Source organism: Ochotona princeps, chromosome 25, assembly GCF_030435755.1.
Source record: "Ochotona princeps isolate mOchPri1 chromosome 25, mOchPri1.hap1, whole genome shotgun sequence".
NCBI classification, from domain to species: domain Eukaryota; kingdom Metazoa; phylum Chordata; class Mammalia; order Lagomorpha; family Ochotonidae; genus Ochotona; species Ochotona princeps.
In genome coordinates, this window is record NC_080856.1 from 24,171,988 (window position 1) to 24,192,003 (window position 20,016).

A 20,016-nucleotide genomic window follows, 5' to 3' on the forward strand; every position below is an offset into this window, starting at 1 on the left:
CACATGCCTTGGGCTGCTGTGACACACAGCAGTTGATTTGCTATGATGAGGAAATAGTGAATATGTTCTAGAATTTACTTGGAAAGGAATATATGGTAGTTTTCTTTTTTTTTTGCCTCATCCTAGAGATTACCATTTTTAAAAAGTTAAGACAAAAAGTGATGTATAATGGAATTTAAAGCAAGCAGAACATAGTAGCTTGATTTACGTATTCGAGTTTGCTTTAGATACATAGATGATTGAAAGAGATCAAATCATAGAGATTTCATTTGCAATATGTTATGATTATCAAGACAAATTATTGGAATATACTATAAAAATAGAAAGAGTGATGTATAGAAAATATAAGAAAGAATTGTTGTCTGGTCCGTTTTATATCAGGGAAGAGTTAAAATGACAACTGTAATATTGAGGTATTTTTCATTACCTGTTCTGTTGGGAAAGAGTTTTAGATTTTTAACCAAATTGTATTGTAGAGCTGTTGAGTTTGAGTGTTTTTTAAACATTTGGCTATTCACTTTAAGACTTGAAAGTAAGTTTTTAGGATTGGGCTGTTGATGCAGATTTGGGAATCTTGGAAGCATTTTATGACATGGAAATCAACTTGGTCACAAGGGAAATTACTACGATAATTCAAAACAAAACAAAACAAAACAAAAAAAGGACCAAGAGGAAACATTTAGAGGGATTATGGGAGCTCGAAGGCCAAAACAGGAGTATCAAGTGAAGGTGTGGGGAAAATAGAGAAGAATCAGAAGAGTTACACGGAAAGGGAAACTAAATGTGAAAGGGCCTAGGAAGTGTTGTGGTGTGCACATAAAGCAAATAGAAAAAGAAACCATTGAATTTCCCATGCTCATTGGTATCCTTAAAATAATTTCCACTAGTTTGCAGGTACAAAGCTAGCCTGGGACGTTGAAGTTGAGTCTAAACTGCTGTCCACATTCCAAAGTCCATTTTTCTACTGCTTTGTGTTTTTGAAAGATTGTGAAAAAAAGACAAAAAGTCTGTGTTATAAAGACTGCTATGACTCACAGGGTTGAAAATATTTACTATCAAGTTCTATGCAGAAAAATGTCTGCCAGCTGCTAGTTCAAATAAAGGAAGAGTGTTGTTTAGTTTTAGGATGCTTGTCTGGGAAAAGTGAAAGTAAGAAGTACTTCAAGCTAAAGGAGTAGACAGGAGTGATGCAGCCTTCACGAAGCAAAGAATCAAAAGATTCAGGTGCTCTCGGATGTTGTGAGAATAGGCATCTTTGTATTCATTATTAAAAGGGGTATGATTTCAGAGTATGTTCTTTTCCTTGTGTGTTTGACAAAGCAGATTATTCTTATATAATTTTTTAAGCTCCAAAATCCTCATTTAGGGTTAGAGATAGGGTCCCTAACTATATATAAATTTTAACAGTTTTACAACTAGAAATTAATATCAATGAAGTATAAAATTAGTATATGAAGTATTGTATTTGTATGTGAATATGTAATTTTCACCTTTAGCATTTTCTCATTTAAGATTTTTTCCAGAGTTAAAAAAAACCCTGTGTTTCATTTGCATAGTGTCTGTGTATTAATTGATTATAGTATTTCTTGGTTTTATCTCTTGATGTAGCTCATTAAATATTTCAAAATATTTAGCATCAAAATAAGATGTTTATTTTTATATGGCAAAGCACCTTTTCAGTTCATCTTTGCCTTGTTTGTTTTTTCAACAAGCATATATTGAGCATTAACTTAATGCCCAGCCTTATCATTGGTATTAAGGATATAGAGATCAGAACTACCTGTCATCTCAAGTAGATACAGCTACAAAAGGTTGTAGAAATACACAACAATTTAATTTTGTGAATTTATTCTATAGTCCACATTGAACACACTATAAATGTTTCTATAGAGATCGGATTCTTTATTGGATGTCAGTTTAATATGGATAACTTAGGATGTCTGAAACATTTACCATGCAAATTCCCTTCAGGTGATTTTTTAAGCTGTGAAGTCAGAAAAATATCAGATTCTTACCCAACAATTTCGTTGTTTCACTGTTAATTATAGCAAAGGAAGATGCAAACTGTGCAGTGTGCGACAGCCCTGGAGACCTCTTAGATCAGTTCTTTTGTACTACTTGTGGGCAGCACTATCATGGAATGTGCCTGGATATAGCGGTCACTCCATTAAAACGTGCAGGTTGGCAATGTCCTGAGTGCAAAGTGTGCCAGAACTGCAAGTAAGTTTTAATTTTAAGTCAACGGTGTGTATTGAGTTTAAGAGAGACCCTATTATTAAGTGCTAAAAGGTTTGTATAATATGATAAAAGTTGTTCATGTTACAGCTACATTCATCCAAACTGATTTCATTGTGGCTTAAACAAATCAGTAGGTATTTATTTAAAAATATTTTTATTGTTTTTGGGACAAATCTAAATCAAATTTTAATAATTTAAATTCTTCTGATAGTAAAATGCTGCTGATTTCAGTTATTTTGCTAGCTAATTTAAAATGAATTATGTTAACAATTGAACATTAGTATTAGAGAAATAAAGCAGCTGTTTAACAAGTGTTCTGGGGAGGAGATTATTAATAGGAAAAGAAACATTTGACTTTAAAAGCTATATGTTTAAATTGAGCCCCCCAAATCAATGATGTGTTTGAATTTCCATTCTGGGTAGGATGCTGTCCAATATTTTAATAAATTTTGTATACTCATTTGACAAACCGTTCCCTTTGGTATGTCCTAGTTTCTATAATTCTAATACAAAATATTGAAGTGACATTGAAACAACTCTAATGGAATTATGTTTTACTATTTGTTTTTAGCTATTTGGTCATTTCAAGCTGGATCAGTATCTTTATCAGTGATTTAATTAGCGTGATAACTACAGAGAGTCACCTTTATTTTTCAGCAGTCTTTAAGATGTTTACAAGCTGAGAATTTTTGTAACTTGGCCGAATTATGCTCAGCACTGCCTTGATCAATCTTGGGAGTTAACATGGAATCATAGGATAATCTACCTTCATATTTTGTTGTAAATTAGATAAAAATATCAGTAAATATTTATTTGATGCTGTATATCTGCACTCTGTTTCTTGGGAAGGAATAATAAAACTCAAAGAATGCTTCCCTCCATGATTTTTTCATGTAGCTGAAGAAATAGAATATTCAACTTTATGTGTGGAACTTGAATAGCTCTAAGCTAGTTTGCCCGTTTTCCTGTATACTTTTATTTTCTCCAGGCTTTAATCAAAGATTCCTCTCAACTCTGCTTATATTCTGTTTTTTTCCCCTTTCCCTGTCTTTAAAGTCTTAGTATGTTAGAATTATCAGTATTCTAGAACTGAGAGAGAGCTCATGCAGGGGGCTGGGCTTTGGAGCAGAGAAGTATCTAGAGAAACACTGTAGTTTTTCTGCTGTAATCATGACAAGATTTCTTAATTTATGTTACTGAACATTAACTACTTCGTGGGCAATATCAGCTCTTGAACTAGGATTAGATTTAATTTCACAATAATCTTTGTGATTTGCTTGTATAACTGAACTTAGAGTTTAATTCTACCCTTTTTTTTTTCTTTTTTTCTAATTCTACATTTTTAAGAGTCACACAGCTAGGGGACAGTAGTGTGCATAGAAATGCACATCTGGTGGCAGATATTATCCACTTTTCAAAGAAGTTTCCAATTCACTGTGCCAATATTTGTTCCTTTCTGCACCATATCACATAGCAGGTAAAAATGCTTCCTCCCAAAAGGATGAGTATCAGATCTTTAAGAAGTAAGGATTAGCGGTTGTTCATCTTGCCTTAACTCTTCCTTCTTTACAGGAATCCTAAATTTACTAAAGAAGTTTACTTTAGGTGAGCATTAAATAAGCATCGTTCAGGGACTCAGTGGTTAGGGGGAAACCTGTATAATAATCTGTTGAGAAATAAAAAAGATACTGAGGTATTTATAAAGTGTGCATTTTCCAGGACTCATTCTTTTCATGGTTACTTATGTTACAAAACATAAGTTTAAGCATAAGGCATCATTAATGCTATCTTATTTTTTAGACAATCGGGAGAAGATAGCAAGATGCTAGTGTGTGATACGTGTGACAAAGGGTATCATACTTTTTGTCTTCAACCAGTTATGAAATCAGTACCAACCAATGGCTGGAAATGCAAAGTAAGTTGTTTATTTTTTTAAGAAAAATATCCTCTGTATGTTTTATATAGTGAGCAGACAAATTCAGATCTATACCATCAGCTTTTTTTTTAATACCTTTGTGGACATATAATTGACAAATCTTACACTTTACATATTTGAAGACTTTCATTTCACACACACACACACACACATACTTAAGAAACTACACTTATTTTCAAGATAATGGATGCCATCCTTCCATCCCCAGATTTCCTGATGTTTCTTGGATCTCTCCCTCATGGCTGCTGCCTCCTCCCTTGTGCTGCCAGGCACTGTAGACCGTGCTCGCGTATTGTATGGGGTTGACATAGATTTTTTTTTTTTTTTTGGCTTCTTGAGCTGTATGTGGTTGTATAGTTGTGCATATCAGTACTGTTAGTGACAATTTGAATTTTTACACTTTGATGCTATTATAAACTATGCTGTCAACTTTTAATAAATAGTTAAATGGTGTTTTGTGACTTAGGAATTGTTCATGAATTATTTACCAGTCTTCCTAATAACGTTCTTCACTGGATGATATCTTCATATGAGGAAACTGAAATTTAGACATGTATTTTAAAAATTTGTTAATTCATAATTCTTGCCTAAAGTCCTTGTAAATTGTTTAAATTTGTTTGTAGGTAACATTATGTTTTGGTCAAATAACTGTTAGGTAATCTTTTTTTTCTTCTATGTGCACCTATACCCATAGATTCCCCCCCCACACACACACACACATACGCACCCCTCACCCCCCTCACACATACTATGGGTTATGTGTGTTCTTACATTAAGTATTTGGAATAATGTTGTGTATGAAGCTTTCAGATTTTTCTGCCTTGTTTTAAATCAGCGATTATGGGAAATTATGTCTAAATTTCTCTTGGTTTTAGAAATCAGAACAGGATATATTTTTTGTTTAAAATCAGACTTTCTACTTGGGTGGGCCATTTTTAACATCTCTTTTCAGTTACTTTTAATTTTTTTTGGTTATTCTTTTAGTCAGCAATTCTCTTGTTTTCTCATCTGCTTCTTTATCTGTTCATTGTGACCCTGAGTTGTATGATGGTAACTTTTAAATTTCTTGAGGAATTTGCTAAGGCTCTGGTGTTATCGGTAGATCCTATAGGCCTAGATCCTACATTATCTGTGAGCCTCATAGTGGCTACAGAATGTTTGTAGTACTAGGTACAACTACAGAATTTGGAATATTTGAACAACCACTATGTGTTTAAAACTATTAAAGTAGAAATGGAAGGGAAGAATGATTCAAGTTTACTTTGAATTCTATACTGATTCACTAAAACTAAATTTCCCCCGATACTTAAAAACAACATTTACCTGTGGTCTTTATAGACTGAGAGCTTGTAGCTAAAGAAATAGTCAAGAGATTATATTTATTCTTACTCCAATAATGTATGCTTACTCCTTGTGCCATTGTACTATACTTAGTTGAGTAATAAGAGCTTCCTTTCCTAAACTGAGGTACCCTGAAAATTTTCTCTTAAAATCTTATTTAGTTATTTTATTTGAAAGGCAGAGAGCTAGAGCCAGAGACTTAACATATCCATAGGTCCATTCCCCAAATGTTTGCAACAGCTGGAGGATTTGCTGAATCCAGGAGCCTGAAACACAACCTTAGCATTATCGGGAAGCTGGGATTGGTAGCAGAGTTGTGACTTGAACCCTAGAACTCCAGTATGAGATGCGAATGTCCCCAGTGATATTTCAGCTACTATACCATCTGTCTACCCAAAGAAATATTCCTGGTTTTCTTTTTTCTTTTTTCTCATTAGTATGTAGATTGTAAGAAACCTTGAAACTTTAGATCAGTATGCCATCGTTCCTTTCCCCATGTTAGTTTTTAGACTCTTTTAAAGAAGAGTCTAAGCAAGTTTTATTTAAAATAAAGCTGAAAAATGTTTATCAGTGCAATGAAGGAAAAAATGTTAGTTTAATGTAACAAATGTAACTAAAATGCTTGGACTGCAGCCTCTGTGTGGTAGGTGGCATCCCGTATGAGTGCTAGTTTGAGTCCTGGGTACTCTACTTCCTGTCCCGTTCCTTGATACTGTGCCTGTGAAAGCAGTGAAAGATGGCTTGGGCACCTGTGCTGATGTGGGAGATTAAAGACAGACGGAGAAGCTGCAGGCTCCTGACTTGGGACAACCCAGCTCTGGTCATTGTGGTCATGTTGGGGAGTGTACCAACAATCTCCTCCTCCTTTTTCTTCTTCTCTTCCTCTCTGTAAATCTTCTTTCAAGTAAAAATAAATGCATCTTTTAAAAAGGCTAAAATGCTAATATTTATTAAAAGGAAAGATGCTTTCTGTACTTTATTCCATTCCAGTTCAATGCTTAGGACTTTTCTTCAAAGATATTAGAGGTCCAGTTTGAGTCATGGCTGATCTACTTCCACTTAAGTGCATGCTAATGCTCCTTCAAGGCAGCAGAAGACCAACTGAGGAGTGACCCAGGCGATTGGAGAGCTGTCTCTTTTTAAACAGTGAAATAGATTTCTCTTGTCTCATGCAGAAGAATTTCCAAGGGCACAATGAGAATGGGCAAAGCAGTAGTTTTGTTAAAAACAAGGAACGTGCTGTTGCAGCCGTCAAGAGGAAGCGAACGACAAGGGAAGAATTAGCCAAGTATCCTGCAGAACTTGGCTCTTTTGTCGAAGTGGTGTCATAGAAGTGTCTTTAATTGGCTGGTTTAAGGGATTGGAACGGTCCATTTGACAAGGTACAAGGGCTGTTCATTCCAATTTTAGTATATGTGCTGCTGAAGCGAGCGCACAAGGGCTCTTCGATGTTTACATCCTGAATTGGTCTATGTACTTGGGGAAAACTGTAGGGAGGCTGGAAGACATCATTGCTCAGGCAGGAAGTGGTGACTCTCACTGTTTATTATTGGTTCTTCGTTATGAAGCCAAGTGCTGTTATCGGAATCAGCTTGCAGGAACTTGACCAAACTATGTAACTCCTCACAGTGTTGACACTGTTATGACTTTGTTCACTTGTTCAGGTTAATCAGAACTCAAAGTTTCCAATAAGGAGGTCATTGAACAGTAGATTTATTGAAATTACACTTTACTCTAAATTTTTTTCTTACAGTTTGGCCATTTGTAGCCTACTGAAATCTGTAAGAAATGGAATATTAATCCAGGTGTTTCTAAAACGTAAAACAGAAGTTCAATGTAATTTCTAGTATGCTGTGTGCAGTATAATGGAGTTGATCTGTACAGAGTCCTGTACTTATTGTAGAATGGTACTGCTGTTGTGCCTATTTCTGCCATTCATTCCTTTTTCCATTACTTTGGTATGTAAAAATCTTGCTTTAAGATCAGGCAATTTCTGCATTAAGTTTTTAGGTTAGCATTTCTAGCAATGATTTCAGGGTCTTAGAAAGCATGAGTGTCTGAGTCTGCAGTGTCCCTTTAACCTGTTCTTGAGTGATTAGCATGGAAATGTGCTCTGTGTAGACCTCCTGCCTGTCTAGGGTATTGCATTCAGAAGAGTGCGTGTGTGATGTGGCTAGGTTAGAGTCGTGTCTGGAGACAGAACCCAGGTGACTAATGGGCTTCGGTCCTTAGGCTGATGGGAAGCGAACCCTGACACTTAGCACGATCTCATTCATTTATTTATTATTTTTTGCTTAGTGTAGTTTCAAAGGGCATGGTGGCATGCAGGGAGAGCGGAGTGCTGGGAAGGACCTCCTATTTCCTCCTTGAAATTGCTTTTAAAAATGCTGTTTTAAAGGAGGAGGCCAGGGTTCTGGAAAGATGGTAAGCTGGCTGCTGGCCATAGGTGTTGGAAAGTAGGGTGTGGGGCGCACACTAGGAGCAGGTAAGGAGTGACACCTGGAGCGGAGGGCCCAGGTCTGCTTGTTCGTACGGCACTCAGTGGGTTCTCCTAGGTAGGGTGTGTGGCGCGCAGGAGCAGGTAAGGAGTGACACCTGGAGCGGAGGGTCCAGGTCTGCTTGTTCGTACGGCACTCAGTGGGTTTTCGCCGTGGATTCTCCTAGTTAGCCTCCAGAGTGGTGGTGGTGTGAGGGGAGGAACTTTCTCACCTGCAGCCAGAAGCCTTGGTAACCTTACTCAGGTGTGCAGCCGAGAAGGTGGGGCCTGAGGGCTAAGAAAGCTTCCTTTTCCAGGTTGTTCCAGTTCCTTCTCTTGCTGAATGGTTGGGGTTATTCCTTTTCTGTTGGTTATCTGGCTAAGTAAAAATCATTTCTACTGTTTGATGAATTGGTATGTTTATACTTTTTTCTTCATTCGTTTTTACGTGAAGTTTTTATTTCTAATTTTCTTTCTTTAGGAGAAATGAGTATATAGTATATGGCTTTTATTATAACTTTGCTTGTGAGTTTGCTGGAGTTATATCTTTTACATATGTATGTTTCTGATCTTTTTCTAGATTGGTTCAAACATGTCATTCTGTTTTGATTGCATTTAAGTAGAGAATTTGAATTTGCAAGTTTTTTTTTAGAAGAAAATTTGATACTTTATATAACTAAATTGTGTAGCATGTGTTTTTATGAATTTCATTGTTAGGTGAAAATACTTTTACCTTTGATAAGTTGACTCAACAAATTGGTAATATAGATCAATATAGGTGCTACTGTTGATTTCTGGTTGTACTTTGAAGCAGTTATTTGAACAGTTTAGGTCTGTGTAAATGTGGTGTACTTGTTATTACTATAACATTTTGTTGTCTTCTTGGCTGTGTGGCCCCTCCACTGCCCCTGCCCATTTTTGGGTCGAAATGTTTACTTTCCTTGTTATTTTTCTTTGCTTCTGTGTATTTTACATGTTTTTGAAAGGTTTAATAGAGTTAACTGTTTGGATATATGGTTGCAGCTGGAATGCTTGGCTATTTTAAGAGCAAATATTTTTATTTTTTTTGTTGGTTTTCCTGTAATGATTTTGATTTTCAGTTAAGAGTCTTATTTTGCTAATGTTAATGGTGATAAATGTTGAAAATACAAATTTTTCTCTTTCCCACTCCCTGCTGAAAATAGATTTTTCCTTTTGACTGGATTTTATTAACCTAGGTAATAACCCTCTTAACTTTTTTTATTGCTACCTATCTATTTCTTTTGTTAATTCTAATTCCACTTCCCCTCATTTCCTTGGTTATGCTTCTACAATAAAATGTTGCCAGTTTTTCTGAAAAAGAGTGTTCACTTCAGATGAACACAAGGATGTGATTTGATAAAATATTTTGCATTATTATACTTTTTTCTTTTTTATATATTTTAGAAACCTTTTTCAGCTTTTCTAATTTGTGATATTACAGGAGAAACATTTTACTTCATTATAGTACTCTTTGTATGAAAATTTTTGTGTCCTTATAATTGTTAGTTCTTGTTATTTGCTTCCAGGATATATCTGTTAGTAGTTCTGTAGTCATTAGTTTTGCTAACAATGTGTTGACCACCTTCAGTCTCCAGTCAGGCTGATTTAAAAGTCTGGAGAAGAAGTTTATTGCTTTTCTATTTTCTTTACATGTTTTAATACCCACTAACAAGTGTATGCTTTTTATTTTATGCTTTTTAAAAATGTTTATTTATTTGAAAGTGACAGTTACAGAATGGGAGGAGAAGAGGGAAAGGGAGAGGATGAGAATCTTCAATCTGCTGTTCATTCTTCAAATGACCACATTAGCCAGGGCCTGGACCACACCAAATTCAGGATCCAGAAGTTTCACCCTGAGTCTCCCACATGAGTGCAGGGTCAAAAGGACCTGGGCTATTGTTTGCTGTTTTCCCCGGCATATTGGCAGGGAGTTGGATCGAAAGAGGAGCAGCTGGGAGTGGACCCAGTGCCATAAGGGATGCTGGCACTGCAGGCAGCAGCTTTTCATGCTTTGCTACAGTGCTGGCCTGTTTTATGCTCTTAATGAAAACATAACAAAGAAAATGAATTATTTTGGAACATTTCTGTAGAATTTAAGTGTCTTTCTGATGTACTTTTGGACTTTTTACCAATTGCTTTCTATGATAGTCTAGTATTCTCTTTCAGAGTAACATATTTCTGAGAACAGTAATGGGTATTTTCTTATTCTGTTCCATCAAAACACTATAACGTAATAGCTAAAAATTTAGGCTTAGGAGTCAAGGTCTGGCTATCTTAGTAAATATGTTATTTTTGGTAAGTTGTGTGACTTCTTAAGTCATTGAAAAGAGTTAATGCTTATCTCACAGAAACTTTCATTTACTGAAACTGTACCTATGAAATGCCTAAAGAAGGACCTAAATAATCATTGTGCTCTTGTTAAAAAAATTATTATTTGTAGGCTTGAGAGAGTGATATGTTCTTTCCGAAGGTTCAGTCCCTAAATGTCTGCCAGTAGGACAGGGCTGTCCATGGCAGAAGGGGGAACTTAGACGAGATCAGGCACATTCAGGGTGGTATGACTGTAGACGAAACTGGTAACTCAGAACCAACCCAGGGCCCTGACATGGGATGCAGAGACCCAAGTGCTTGCAGTAACAACTGGTACCCTCCAGACTGTGCATCGCAGGAAGCTGGAGACGCGTGCCGAGGAAGGACTCCAGCGTGGCAGAAGTGCTGTACTGCAGCTCCGCCCCTGGAAGTCATTTTCTACCTGTTCAAAGAGATCTTTCTCATATTTTTAATCCATTTTTAGTGTTTATAGAATACATCACTGTGTGTCTAACTATAATTTAACTGAAGTTCTGTGCTTGGATATTTAGGTGGCTTCTGCTATTTTGCATGATGAATCACTATATGATCTGTAAATGTATGTGCTTTTGAGTTACTGGGAATGCAAATACAGGACGGATTCCTGGGAGTGCGAATACCACTATCGTGGGTTGGGGTTGTGTATTGAATACTCAGTTAGTTTAAATAAAGATTTGGTTGAACTGTTATCTGTCATTTTTGTTGTTTGTTTGATTGATTGTTTGAAAGGAAGAGTTAGAGCGAGCTTTTCCATCTGTTGGTTCAGTCCACAGTTGGCTACAATGACGCACACTGCAGAAGGCCAAAGCTATGAGGCAGGCTCTTCATCCACATCTTCCAAGTGGGTAGCTGGAGCCTCAACCTTATTTTTGGCCATGTTTGTGACTTAGAATGATTGGAATCTAGTTTTGTGTCTTTTAGGGCTTGCTAGTTTTATTCTTAAATGTGTCATTGGTGCAGTGTGCCAAGTAGAAATTTCTTATTCATTCTAGTACTTTAACATGCTACATTTATATATTACTGTTTTGTTTAATGCTTATTTGAGTTTGAGTCTTTAAGGTCTTTTGGTGTGTTTCCTCATCATTTAAAATAGAATTGTTTCTTCCTTTCCTGCTCTCATTTGTCACATGTTCCAGTGTGTACATTGGTTCCAGAAGCGGGTAACAGGGATACCACTGTATGTGTTACACTGAGCAGCCACACTTGGTTTCTGACCTTAGTGGCAATGCTGTAGGATTTCTGCAGCAAAGATGTGCTTTTGGAATTGAGGTTTCCACCCATTTTTATGGTTTCTCAAAGAGTTTTTGTTAGGTGTGTGTGTTGACTTTCCCTAACACCGTTTTTTTCTTTTGCATCTGTCAATATTTTTTCTCAGACTTATTAATTCTTTGGTAGGTTTAAAAAATGTTTAATTGAAAGGCAGAACGATACACAAAGATACAGAAAAACAAATACCATTCTTCCACTAATTTAGTCTCTGAATGGCTGCAACAGTTTGGGCACAGCCAAGCCAAACCTGAAACTCCCTATAGGTTTGCGATGTGGATGAACGTGGGACTCAGTTTATGAGCCATTGTCTGCCACCTGCCATATACAACAGCAGGAAGCTGTATTGAAAGCGTTAATGGAGGCTGGACACAATCTCAGGCATTCTGATAGGCGAGTTTCAAATATCTGCCTAATGGGCTTTATACCACCATGCCTACCATCATCCTTGCAATTCTTATATTTATTGTTTTGGATTAATTGTTATATTAATTTGCATCTACTTGCATGCTGGGATTGAGGGGTGTGTGAGGAGAGAGACACGTTCCAACTATTGACTCTGCAAGTGCTTGGGCCAGCTGGGCTAGGAACATGTTGGAACCAGTAACCTAGAACTCATTCCTTAAAGGCCCTGCCATCGCTGCCTGTCAGGGTGCGTCACCAGGAAGCCGGACCAGAAGTAGGTCTTGAGCCGGCACTCTGACATGGGGTGCAGACAACCCAAGTAGTGGCTTGTCTACTACCCCACACATGCCCACCCCTGGTTAACTATTAATGATGCTTTGGAGTCTGAGAATGTATTTATGACTTTCACATTACCTTTTTAAAAAATGCATTTCTTAAAAAAATTATTGATTTATTTGAAAGACAAAGAGAAGGAAAGATAGATCTTCTGTCCACTCGTTCGCTCTGCAGAGGACTGCAACGCCCGGGTTAATCTAGTAGCCTGGAGCCCCCTCTCGGTGTTGAACATGGGTGCTGGAGCCTACACCTTTGGACCATCTGCTTTTCCTAAAACATTAGCAGGAATCTGGATTGTTAGTGGAGTGGCTGTTCTATGAACCGATCCCCATATGTGATGCAAGTGATGATTTTACCCCCTAAGGTGAAGGTTTTAGTCTAAATATTCTAGTATCACATCAAATGTTCCTAGGAAATTGCTTTTTCAGAAGTGTATACCTTAAGTTGTTCTAATCTGTAATCCACAAATGAGTCGTTTCCTTAAAAGAAGGTTTACATCTGGATATATAATGCCGTTGGTTTTTATTTTTCCTGGTGTTTAGAATTGCAGAATATGTGTAGAGTGTGGCACACGCTCTAGCTCTCAGTGGCACCACAACTGCCTGATCTGTGACAGTTGTTACCAACAACAGGAGAACTTGTGTCCTTTCTGTGGGAAGTGGTACCATCCCGAATTGCAGAAAGACATGCTCCACTGTCATCTGTGTGGAAGGTAAGGACAAAGTTATCCATTCCCTGTCCGCTCTTTAATCCTGTGAGCATCTCTGCTGCCCGATAACCACTCCAGAAATTCCACCACCAGGACCTAGTGTCGGTTTGGATGGGTTATGTTTTTATGAGTTTGAAAGGCATGAAGAAATAAATGGGTAAAAGATCATAACAGAAATGAGTACCAAGAGGAAAAAATTTTTAAATGCGGTAAAAATGTCGGTTGTTTCTAAAATACCTGTTCTAGTGTTCCAATCCCTGTAAGCAGTAAGGGTCAGCTTTAACCCTTCTCTTACGCATTCTCAACTGATGTTTCAGAATTTGGTTATCATTTTTTCCTAGCTGTTAGCTTGACTGTAAATTAGACATTTTTATTTAAATATACTTATCACTACAGATGGGTTCACTTAGAATGTGACAAACCTACAGATAATGAACTGGATTCTCAGCTCAAAGAAGAATATGTGTGCATGTATTGTAAACACTTAGAAGCTGAAATGGAGCCCTTACATCCAGGAGATGAAGTGGAGATGGCTGAACTTAACACAGGTAGAGGCGAATTGTTTCGTTGTTTACAAATAAAGCTATAGCAGCACATTTCAGGCCTAATATGTTAATCATATTCACAGTGTCATGTGTACCAGACCCACGTTTTTAGTTTCTCAGTCTTTCAGAATATTTGTTATCTTGGTAATTTCTGAATTTGGTGGCCAAAATTTAACTTCTTTCAATTCTCTTAGTATTTGACTTTTGGGTTGGTGTGCTTCCCTTCAGTTGTGTTCTTAATGCCAATGGTTGAGCATCTACCCTAGTATGTTTTTCCCAGTTGAATTTCCTTTTTGTAAACAACAATTAATTTTGTAATTCTTTACTTAAAAAAATTTTTTTAAAGATTTTTACTGGAAAGTCACATATACAGAGAGGAAGATCTTCCGTCTGTTGGCTCACTCCGTAAGTGGCTGCAATGGCCAAAGCCGAGCTGATCTGAAGCCAGGAGCCTCTTTTGGGTCTCCTGTATGGATGGCAGGGTCCCAAGACTTTGGGCCGTCCTCAACTGCTTTCCCAGACAACAAGCAGGGAGCTGGGTGGGAAGCGGGTCTGCTGGGATTAGAACTAGTACCCATATGGCATTCCGGTGCATGCATGGCGAGTACTTTAGCCACTTGGGTACCGCGCCAGGCCCTCTTTACTTAAATGTTACCCATCTCCTCTTGAGGCCAATATGTTGTTCAGATATAGATTATTTTTTGTTAATATCCTATTGTTGCAAACCTTAATAAAAATGTTCATAGAAGGGATGAATAATCTTACTTTGTCGTTTGCATGAAATTTAAGTAGAAACATCTTAACTAGTAACAGTAATATCAGTGCAGGAATAGCCTCCTAATATATTACACTTAAAATACTTATTTAACATAAGAAAATCTGAAGAAAAAGTAGGGCATTTTGTTGATGATTTACAAGAAACAGTGATAATTGTTGCCTAGTTCACAAATTCAGAAAAACTCATCTCTTGAATCTTTTTTGTTAAGATTATAGCAATGAAATGGAAGTTGAAGGACCTGAAGATCAAATAGTATTTCTCAAGCAGACAGAGAATAAAGGTGTTGATGGAGATGAATCTACACCTGGAATTGTTCCAGCTGGTAAGAACTTTCTGTAATACTCTATTTTTAACGAGAAGTGAGTGTCTGCTTAAACTTAAGTATCCTAAAAAAAAGTAGCTAGGATACTGATATTAAGAAAATTGCTTAGAAGAAAGCAGAATTACAGAAGGAAGGAGTGAGAGACAGACAGAGACAGGCACAGAGAGACTGACTTTCTATGTTTTCTACATATTGGTTTACTCCCCCAAGATAGCCATGGATGGGCCAGGCCAAAGACAGGATTCTGGGTCTCCGTTCTGTCTTCCACATTGGTGGCAGGGCCTAAGGGCGTGAGCCATCTTCAGCTGCTTTCCTGGGTGCATCATCAGAGAGAGAGCTGGATTGTAAGTGGAGCAGCTGGGCTTTAACAGGCGTCCAAATGGAGTGCTTGGATTGCTAGCTGTGGCTTCACCGTCTGTACCACAACAACAGCTCCAGAAGACAGCAATGTAATAAAACAATAGAAATTAGTAGGAGAGAGGGCTTGTATAATTTCTCAGTGACGTTATCAATATAGTTCAGTCATACTGCCTACTTTATTTAGTGATCAAGTGGTTTCTTCATTAAAAGGCAATCCATTTCTTTTATTATTTTTGTAATTGCTAACTCTTACCTCTTGCTGATTAGGAGATGTTTCAGCCTGCCATAATAAAAATCGTATTGTATCTGATCATCTCAGCAGCCCTACTGACTGTTAGTTCAGTGATATTCAGTTAAGCTTTTTGCTGTATTGATAACAATAGCTATTGGTGTATTTGAGGATCTAGCATTAATGAAAAACTATTTCAGGAACAATGCTTAGTAGTTAATCATTAAGTTCACATTTAACAGCTGTAATTAAAAGCTGTAATTCATAAAAATTGAGGGAAACTCATATATATAATATATAATGTATGTAAAATATATTGTGCATGAACAGATTCCTAGTTCTAAATTTTTTACTGTACTGAGAAATAAACAATGTATTGCATAAGTAGATTCCTAATTTCATTTTCATACTCTACTTACTGACAAATAATAGTATGCTTTATGCTTATATTGGAAATTGGTATTTGGTAGGAGGACAAAAAGATAAGTCTACTCAGATTGTTATTGGGGTAGGAGTGTTAGAGAAATTTTAACTTTTTGCTAGACTCTGTAAATGTTGTTTTAGCAGTTCAAATCCACACTGAAGAGCAGCAGAATCAAGTACCCGAAATTCTTGACAATAATGGTCATCTTTTTTCTGGTAAGTAGTATTTTCATATTGTTTATTTTGGAGTTACTAGATAACACCTCCCTTTGGCTCCCTGTGGATTTGAGACATTATTCACTTAATTATCTTCTCAAATTGTCCCTCAAAACATACTTGGAGTTGATGTGTACACATAGTAACTATTTTTAAGCTCTGTTGATTTCTTTTCTTGAAAATAATCGACAGTGTATTTAAAGGAGGTTAATTTCTCTATAATGGCCTTTTTTTTTTTTTTTAAGATTTACTTATTTTATTGGAAAGGCAGATGTACAGACAGGAGGAGAAACAGAGAGGAAGATCTTCCGTCCGATGATTTGCTCCCCAAGTGGCCGCGATAGCTGGTGCTGTGCCAATCCGGAGCCAGGAGCCAGGAACTTCTTTTTGAGTCTCCCACGTGGGTGCAGGGTTTTAAGGCTTTGGGCCGTTCTCAACTGCTTTCCCAGGCCACAAGCAGGGAGCTGGATGGGAAGTGGAGCTGCCCGGATTAGAGCCAGTGCCCATATGGGATCCCGGAGCGTTCAAGGCTAGGACCTTAACCATTATGCTATCACGCTGGGCCCTATAATGGCCTTTTGTTGTTGAAACTACTTGCATCAGACCTGTTATTTGGTGTTTTTTTTTTTTTTTATCCCCAACAGTAGTATTGCAATAATGCAAGAATGAGATTTGAAATACCATTTTGATACCAGAGTACAGATAAATGCTAGTTTTTCAATGGTAAATAATAAATGAAAATGTTAGTGACTTTAGTAATGTAACTTAAGAATTACCTTGAATGTGTTCAAAATAAATGCCACTTATTTTTATCAGTCCCAGTACATAGAATAACTTAGGTCTAATACCAGTTGGACCACTAAATTTTCTTAGTAAAGATTACGTTAAATGTTTAATATACTAGTAGTCTTAGTTGATGTTTACTAGCCAGTGGCCGTGTGTTTCTGATATCTACATTTATAGACTGTTATTACACTGTTATTTAACAGTCAATGAAGACGTGTAGGGAATAGATTAAAACTGATTTGGTGGCTTCTTGCTACAGCTTAATGCAAGCTAGTTCAGTGATTCTTTTCTGTCTGTGCTCATTATTTGAATCTACAAAAGGTTTACTATAACTGAAAATACTGTTGCATTTTGTGTTTTAATTTTTAATTGCACATTAATGTAACAAATATTCTGAATTTTGTAGAGTCACCCCAGAATAAAGAGAACATTGAATTGGAAAACCAGATTTCTCATGAAGTTGATAAGGCAAAATTGGAAATGCCTTCTAAAGTGACTAATATTTGTGATGAAGATCAAAGTGGCAAAATGGAAGTGACAGAGAATGTTGATGTCCTTACACACCAGATGGTGGTGCAGGAAGAAGAACTGCAAGTGCTGGAGGAACCTAAAACAGAGGTGTCCAAGGAGGAACCTGGATCTCCAAAAGCAGTTGTCAAGGCCATCACTGTAGCTTTAGTGTCTCCCAGTGAAGAAAGTACTTTGCTGTCTTGTAACGAACACTTGGTAACAGAAAGGGTACAAGAAGGAAAGGAACAGAAGGAGTCTGAGCTTTCCTGTAGGTCTACAAACTTTGAAATGACGCCTGCCGTTCATAGTTGTATGAAAGATGGTTCATGTCGAGGAGATAAATCTGTATCATCTGAAGCACTGTCATCATTTTCATCATCGGGAGACCTAAGCAAGGCAGTTGTGTCTTCCTCTCCAGCACTTTGCTCAGACTTGCCTCCACAAAATATCCTGCACAATTTCCCATCAACTCTCAGTTCTCCTGTTGGAAACATCATGCCAACAACTTACATCTCAGTCACTCCCAAAATTGGCATGGGTAAACCAGCTATTTCCAAAAGAAAATTTTCTCCTGGTAGACCTCGGTCTAAACAGGTAGGGTGACGACAATGACACTGCCGGAAAATATTTTGGAGCAGTTATATAAGAAGGTGTATGTATAGTCTTGCTTAGTAGGGCAACCTTTTCCATTCTCGGAGAACTTAAATACCATGTTGATTCACGTGTTTTTGCCATTATTTTAAAAATATTGTTAATTACACATGTTAATTTAGTATTATTTGGTGGTTTTTTTTTTTTTTTTTTTTTTTAGTTTATTGGAAAAGTAGAGAGAGAGATGAATCCTCCATTTGTTGGGGCTCATTCCCTAAATGCCTGCAAGAGCCAGGCTGGACCATCCAAAGCCTGAAGTCAGAATATTCATCCAGGGCTCCTTTATGGGTGTCAGGAACCCTGCGGTGAAACTAGAACCCTGACACTCAGATTTGTAGGATGTGGGCATTGCAAGCAATGTCTTTATACCCAATCCAGGTTCTATGAAATTTAAGTGAAATTGTTGTAAAATTAACATATTATACGTAAGAATGAATTAATCTCTATAAAGTCACTTCTTTCTAAAGTTGTTTTAAATATGGTAAGGTATCATACAGTAGAGAAGTGTTTGGTCTTAATATTAATTTGTAGTTCTCAGTCTCATGAATCAAATTGCTTGTAGTAATTAAAGTTTTACTTCTTAAGTAGGAATAATATGTTAATCTAATTTTGTGGTTTTACTTTTTTTCTCATTTTTTAGCAAATATTTAATACAAGGGTGGGGTGGTTATAGACCCATGTTGTCTCCAATTGAGATTAGGATTGTGTGGGGGAAGGTGAGTAAGAAAATATTTCCACTTTCCCTCCTGTGTCCATGGGGAGGAGGAAACGACAGAAAGTGTGCTACTTCTTACTGTCACACTACATTATACAAGGGCGGTTTTCTTATTCTCTGATGTGGAGAAAAGTGTTCCAAGTTTGTTACTCAAGTGGTCTTGGTTATTCTGAGAGATTGTCAGCTTTGTTACAGCAAAAGTGTGACATTCTTTGTGAGACCTGTTGCCTGTCCTTTTCTACTTCAGTGTTCCCATAGATCTAGGTGCTTGTTGTAGAATCTCGCCTGAGGTGTTGTTCAAACTGTCCCTCTTTCCATCTTTTGATGAAGTCTTTTATTGGCTTAGATGAGCTGGCTGCATCTGGGGGCATGCTCTCCTTTTTTTTTTTTTTAAGAGTGGGGTTTGACCTAGCATCTGAGATGCTTTTGTATTAGAGTGCTTGGATTTGATGCCTATGAGTTCTGCCTGTATCTCTCAGTATAGACCTTGGGAAATCACAAATAATCAAGGGCTCATGTCATTGGGTCCCTGCACTCTTGTGCTGATCTCGATTGAGTTCTTATATTCTTAGTTCTGCATTTTTCCAGCAGCACCAGCGCTTGGCTTTTAGGGAGTTAAAACCTCTGCTCTTGATCTGTGTGCCTTCCAAAACCAACCAACCAACCAGCCAACCAGTAGCTATGAAATATTACTTACTGTAAAATGTCCAATAAAGTTTTCCAAAACGTAGATACTATTTTTAAGTACTTTTTGACAAATTCTTCATGTCTTCATTGTGTTAAGTTTACAAAGATATCGTCCTTTAATTACACTCCATTAGTTTATGAACCAAGTTTATTATTTTTTTATTTGAAAGCATTTATTATAATAGTAAAACATGAAAACAAACAGACCCAACACTAAGGTTTGATTAAAGTAAAACATAACTTTCACAAAGAATGAGGGATTATTCAGCTTTTGAAAAATAGCATGTATAAATAAACATATGCTGAAGTAGATGTTATTCATAACAGAAAAGTTGATAAAACCGTATCCAATAAAGTCATTTTCCCTTATAGAATTATATAACTTGTTTGTAAAGCAAATTTCTGACAATATACAATGTTAATAATATTAAGAGTAAAATTGTAGTGAGATGTTTTCTTTTTGTTTATTTTAATAAAAACCTATTTTTTCTCTTTTGACAAGGAAAAAGCTTTCAGAAAAACTTTCAGATCCATTTAGTCATTTGCACGGCAGCTAATTTGCAGCATTATATTTCAGTGCTATTTCCTTTTCACTTTTTAAGATAAAATGTGCATTTTAAAAGGACAGCCAATTCTCTTCATAGCCTTAGCTATTGAAATGTTAGTATATTTTATTTCTTCAGAATTTGTGTTTAGTTAGCAACATAATATCCAGTT

The 20,016-nt window shown here is 36.8% G+C and overlaps 1 protein-coding gene across 19 annotated transcripts in view; it reads left to right on the top strand.

Moving 5' to 3' along the window:
* The window catches only part of KMT2C (lysine methyltransferase 2C), a 227,018-nt gene that overhangs the window by 116,392 nt on the left and 90,610 nt on the right, over positions 1-20,016 (top strand). For 16 of the 19 annotated variants that reach the window (XM_058655077.1, XM_058655078.1, XM_058655086.1 and 13 more), the window contains 7 exons: positions 2,049-2,220; positions 4,039-4,153; positions 12,911-13,080; positions 13,474-13,625; positions 14,609-14,722; positions 15,876-15,950; positions 17,143-17,840. In XM_058655077.1, coding sequence (XP_058511060.1) covers positions 2,049-2,220; positions 4,039-4,153; positions 12,911-13,080; positions 13,474-13,625; positions 14,609-14,722; positions 15,876-15,950; positions 17,143-17,840 — 1,496 coding nt within the window. The remainder of the gene's footprint in view (positions 1-2,048; positions 2,221-4,038; positions 4,154-12,910; positions 13,081-13,473; positions 13,626-14,608; positions 14,723-15,875; positions 15,951-17,142; positions 17,841-20,016) is intronic. The other 3 variants (XM_058655091.1, XM_058655081.1, XM_058655092.1) reach the window with 2 other exon arrangements.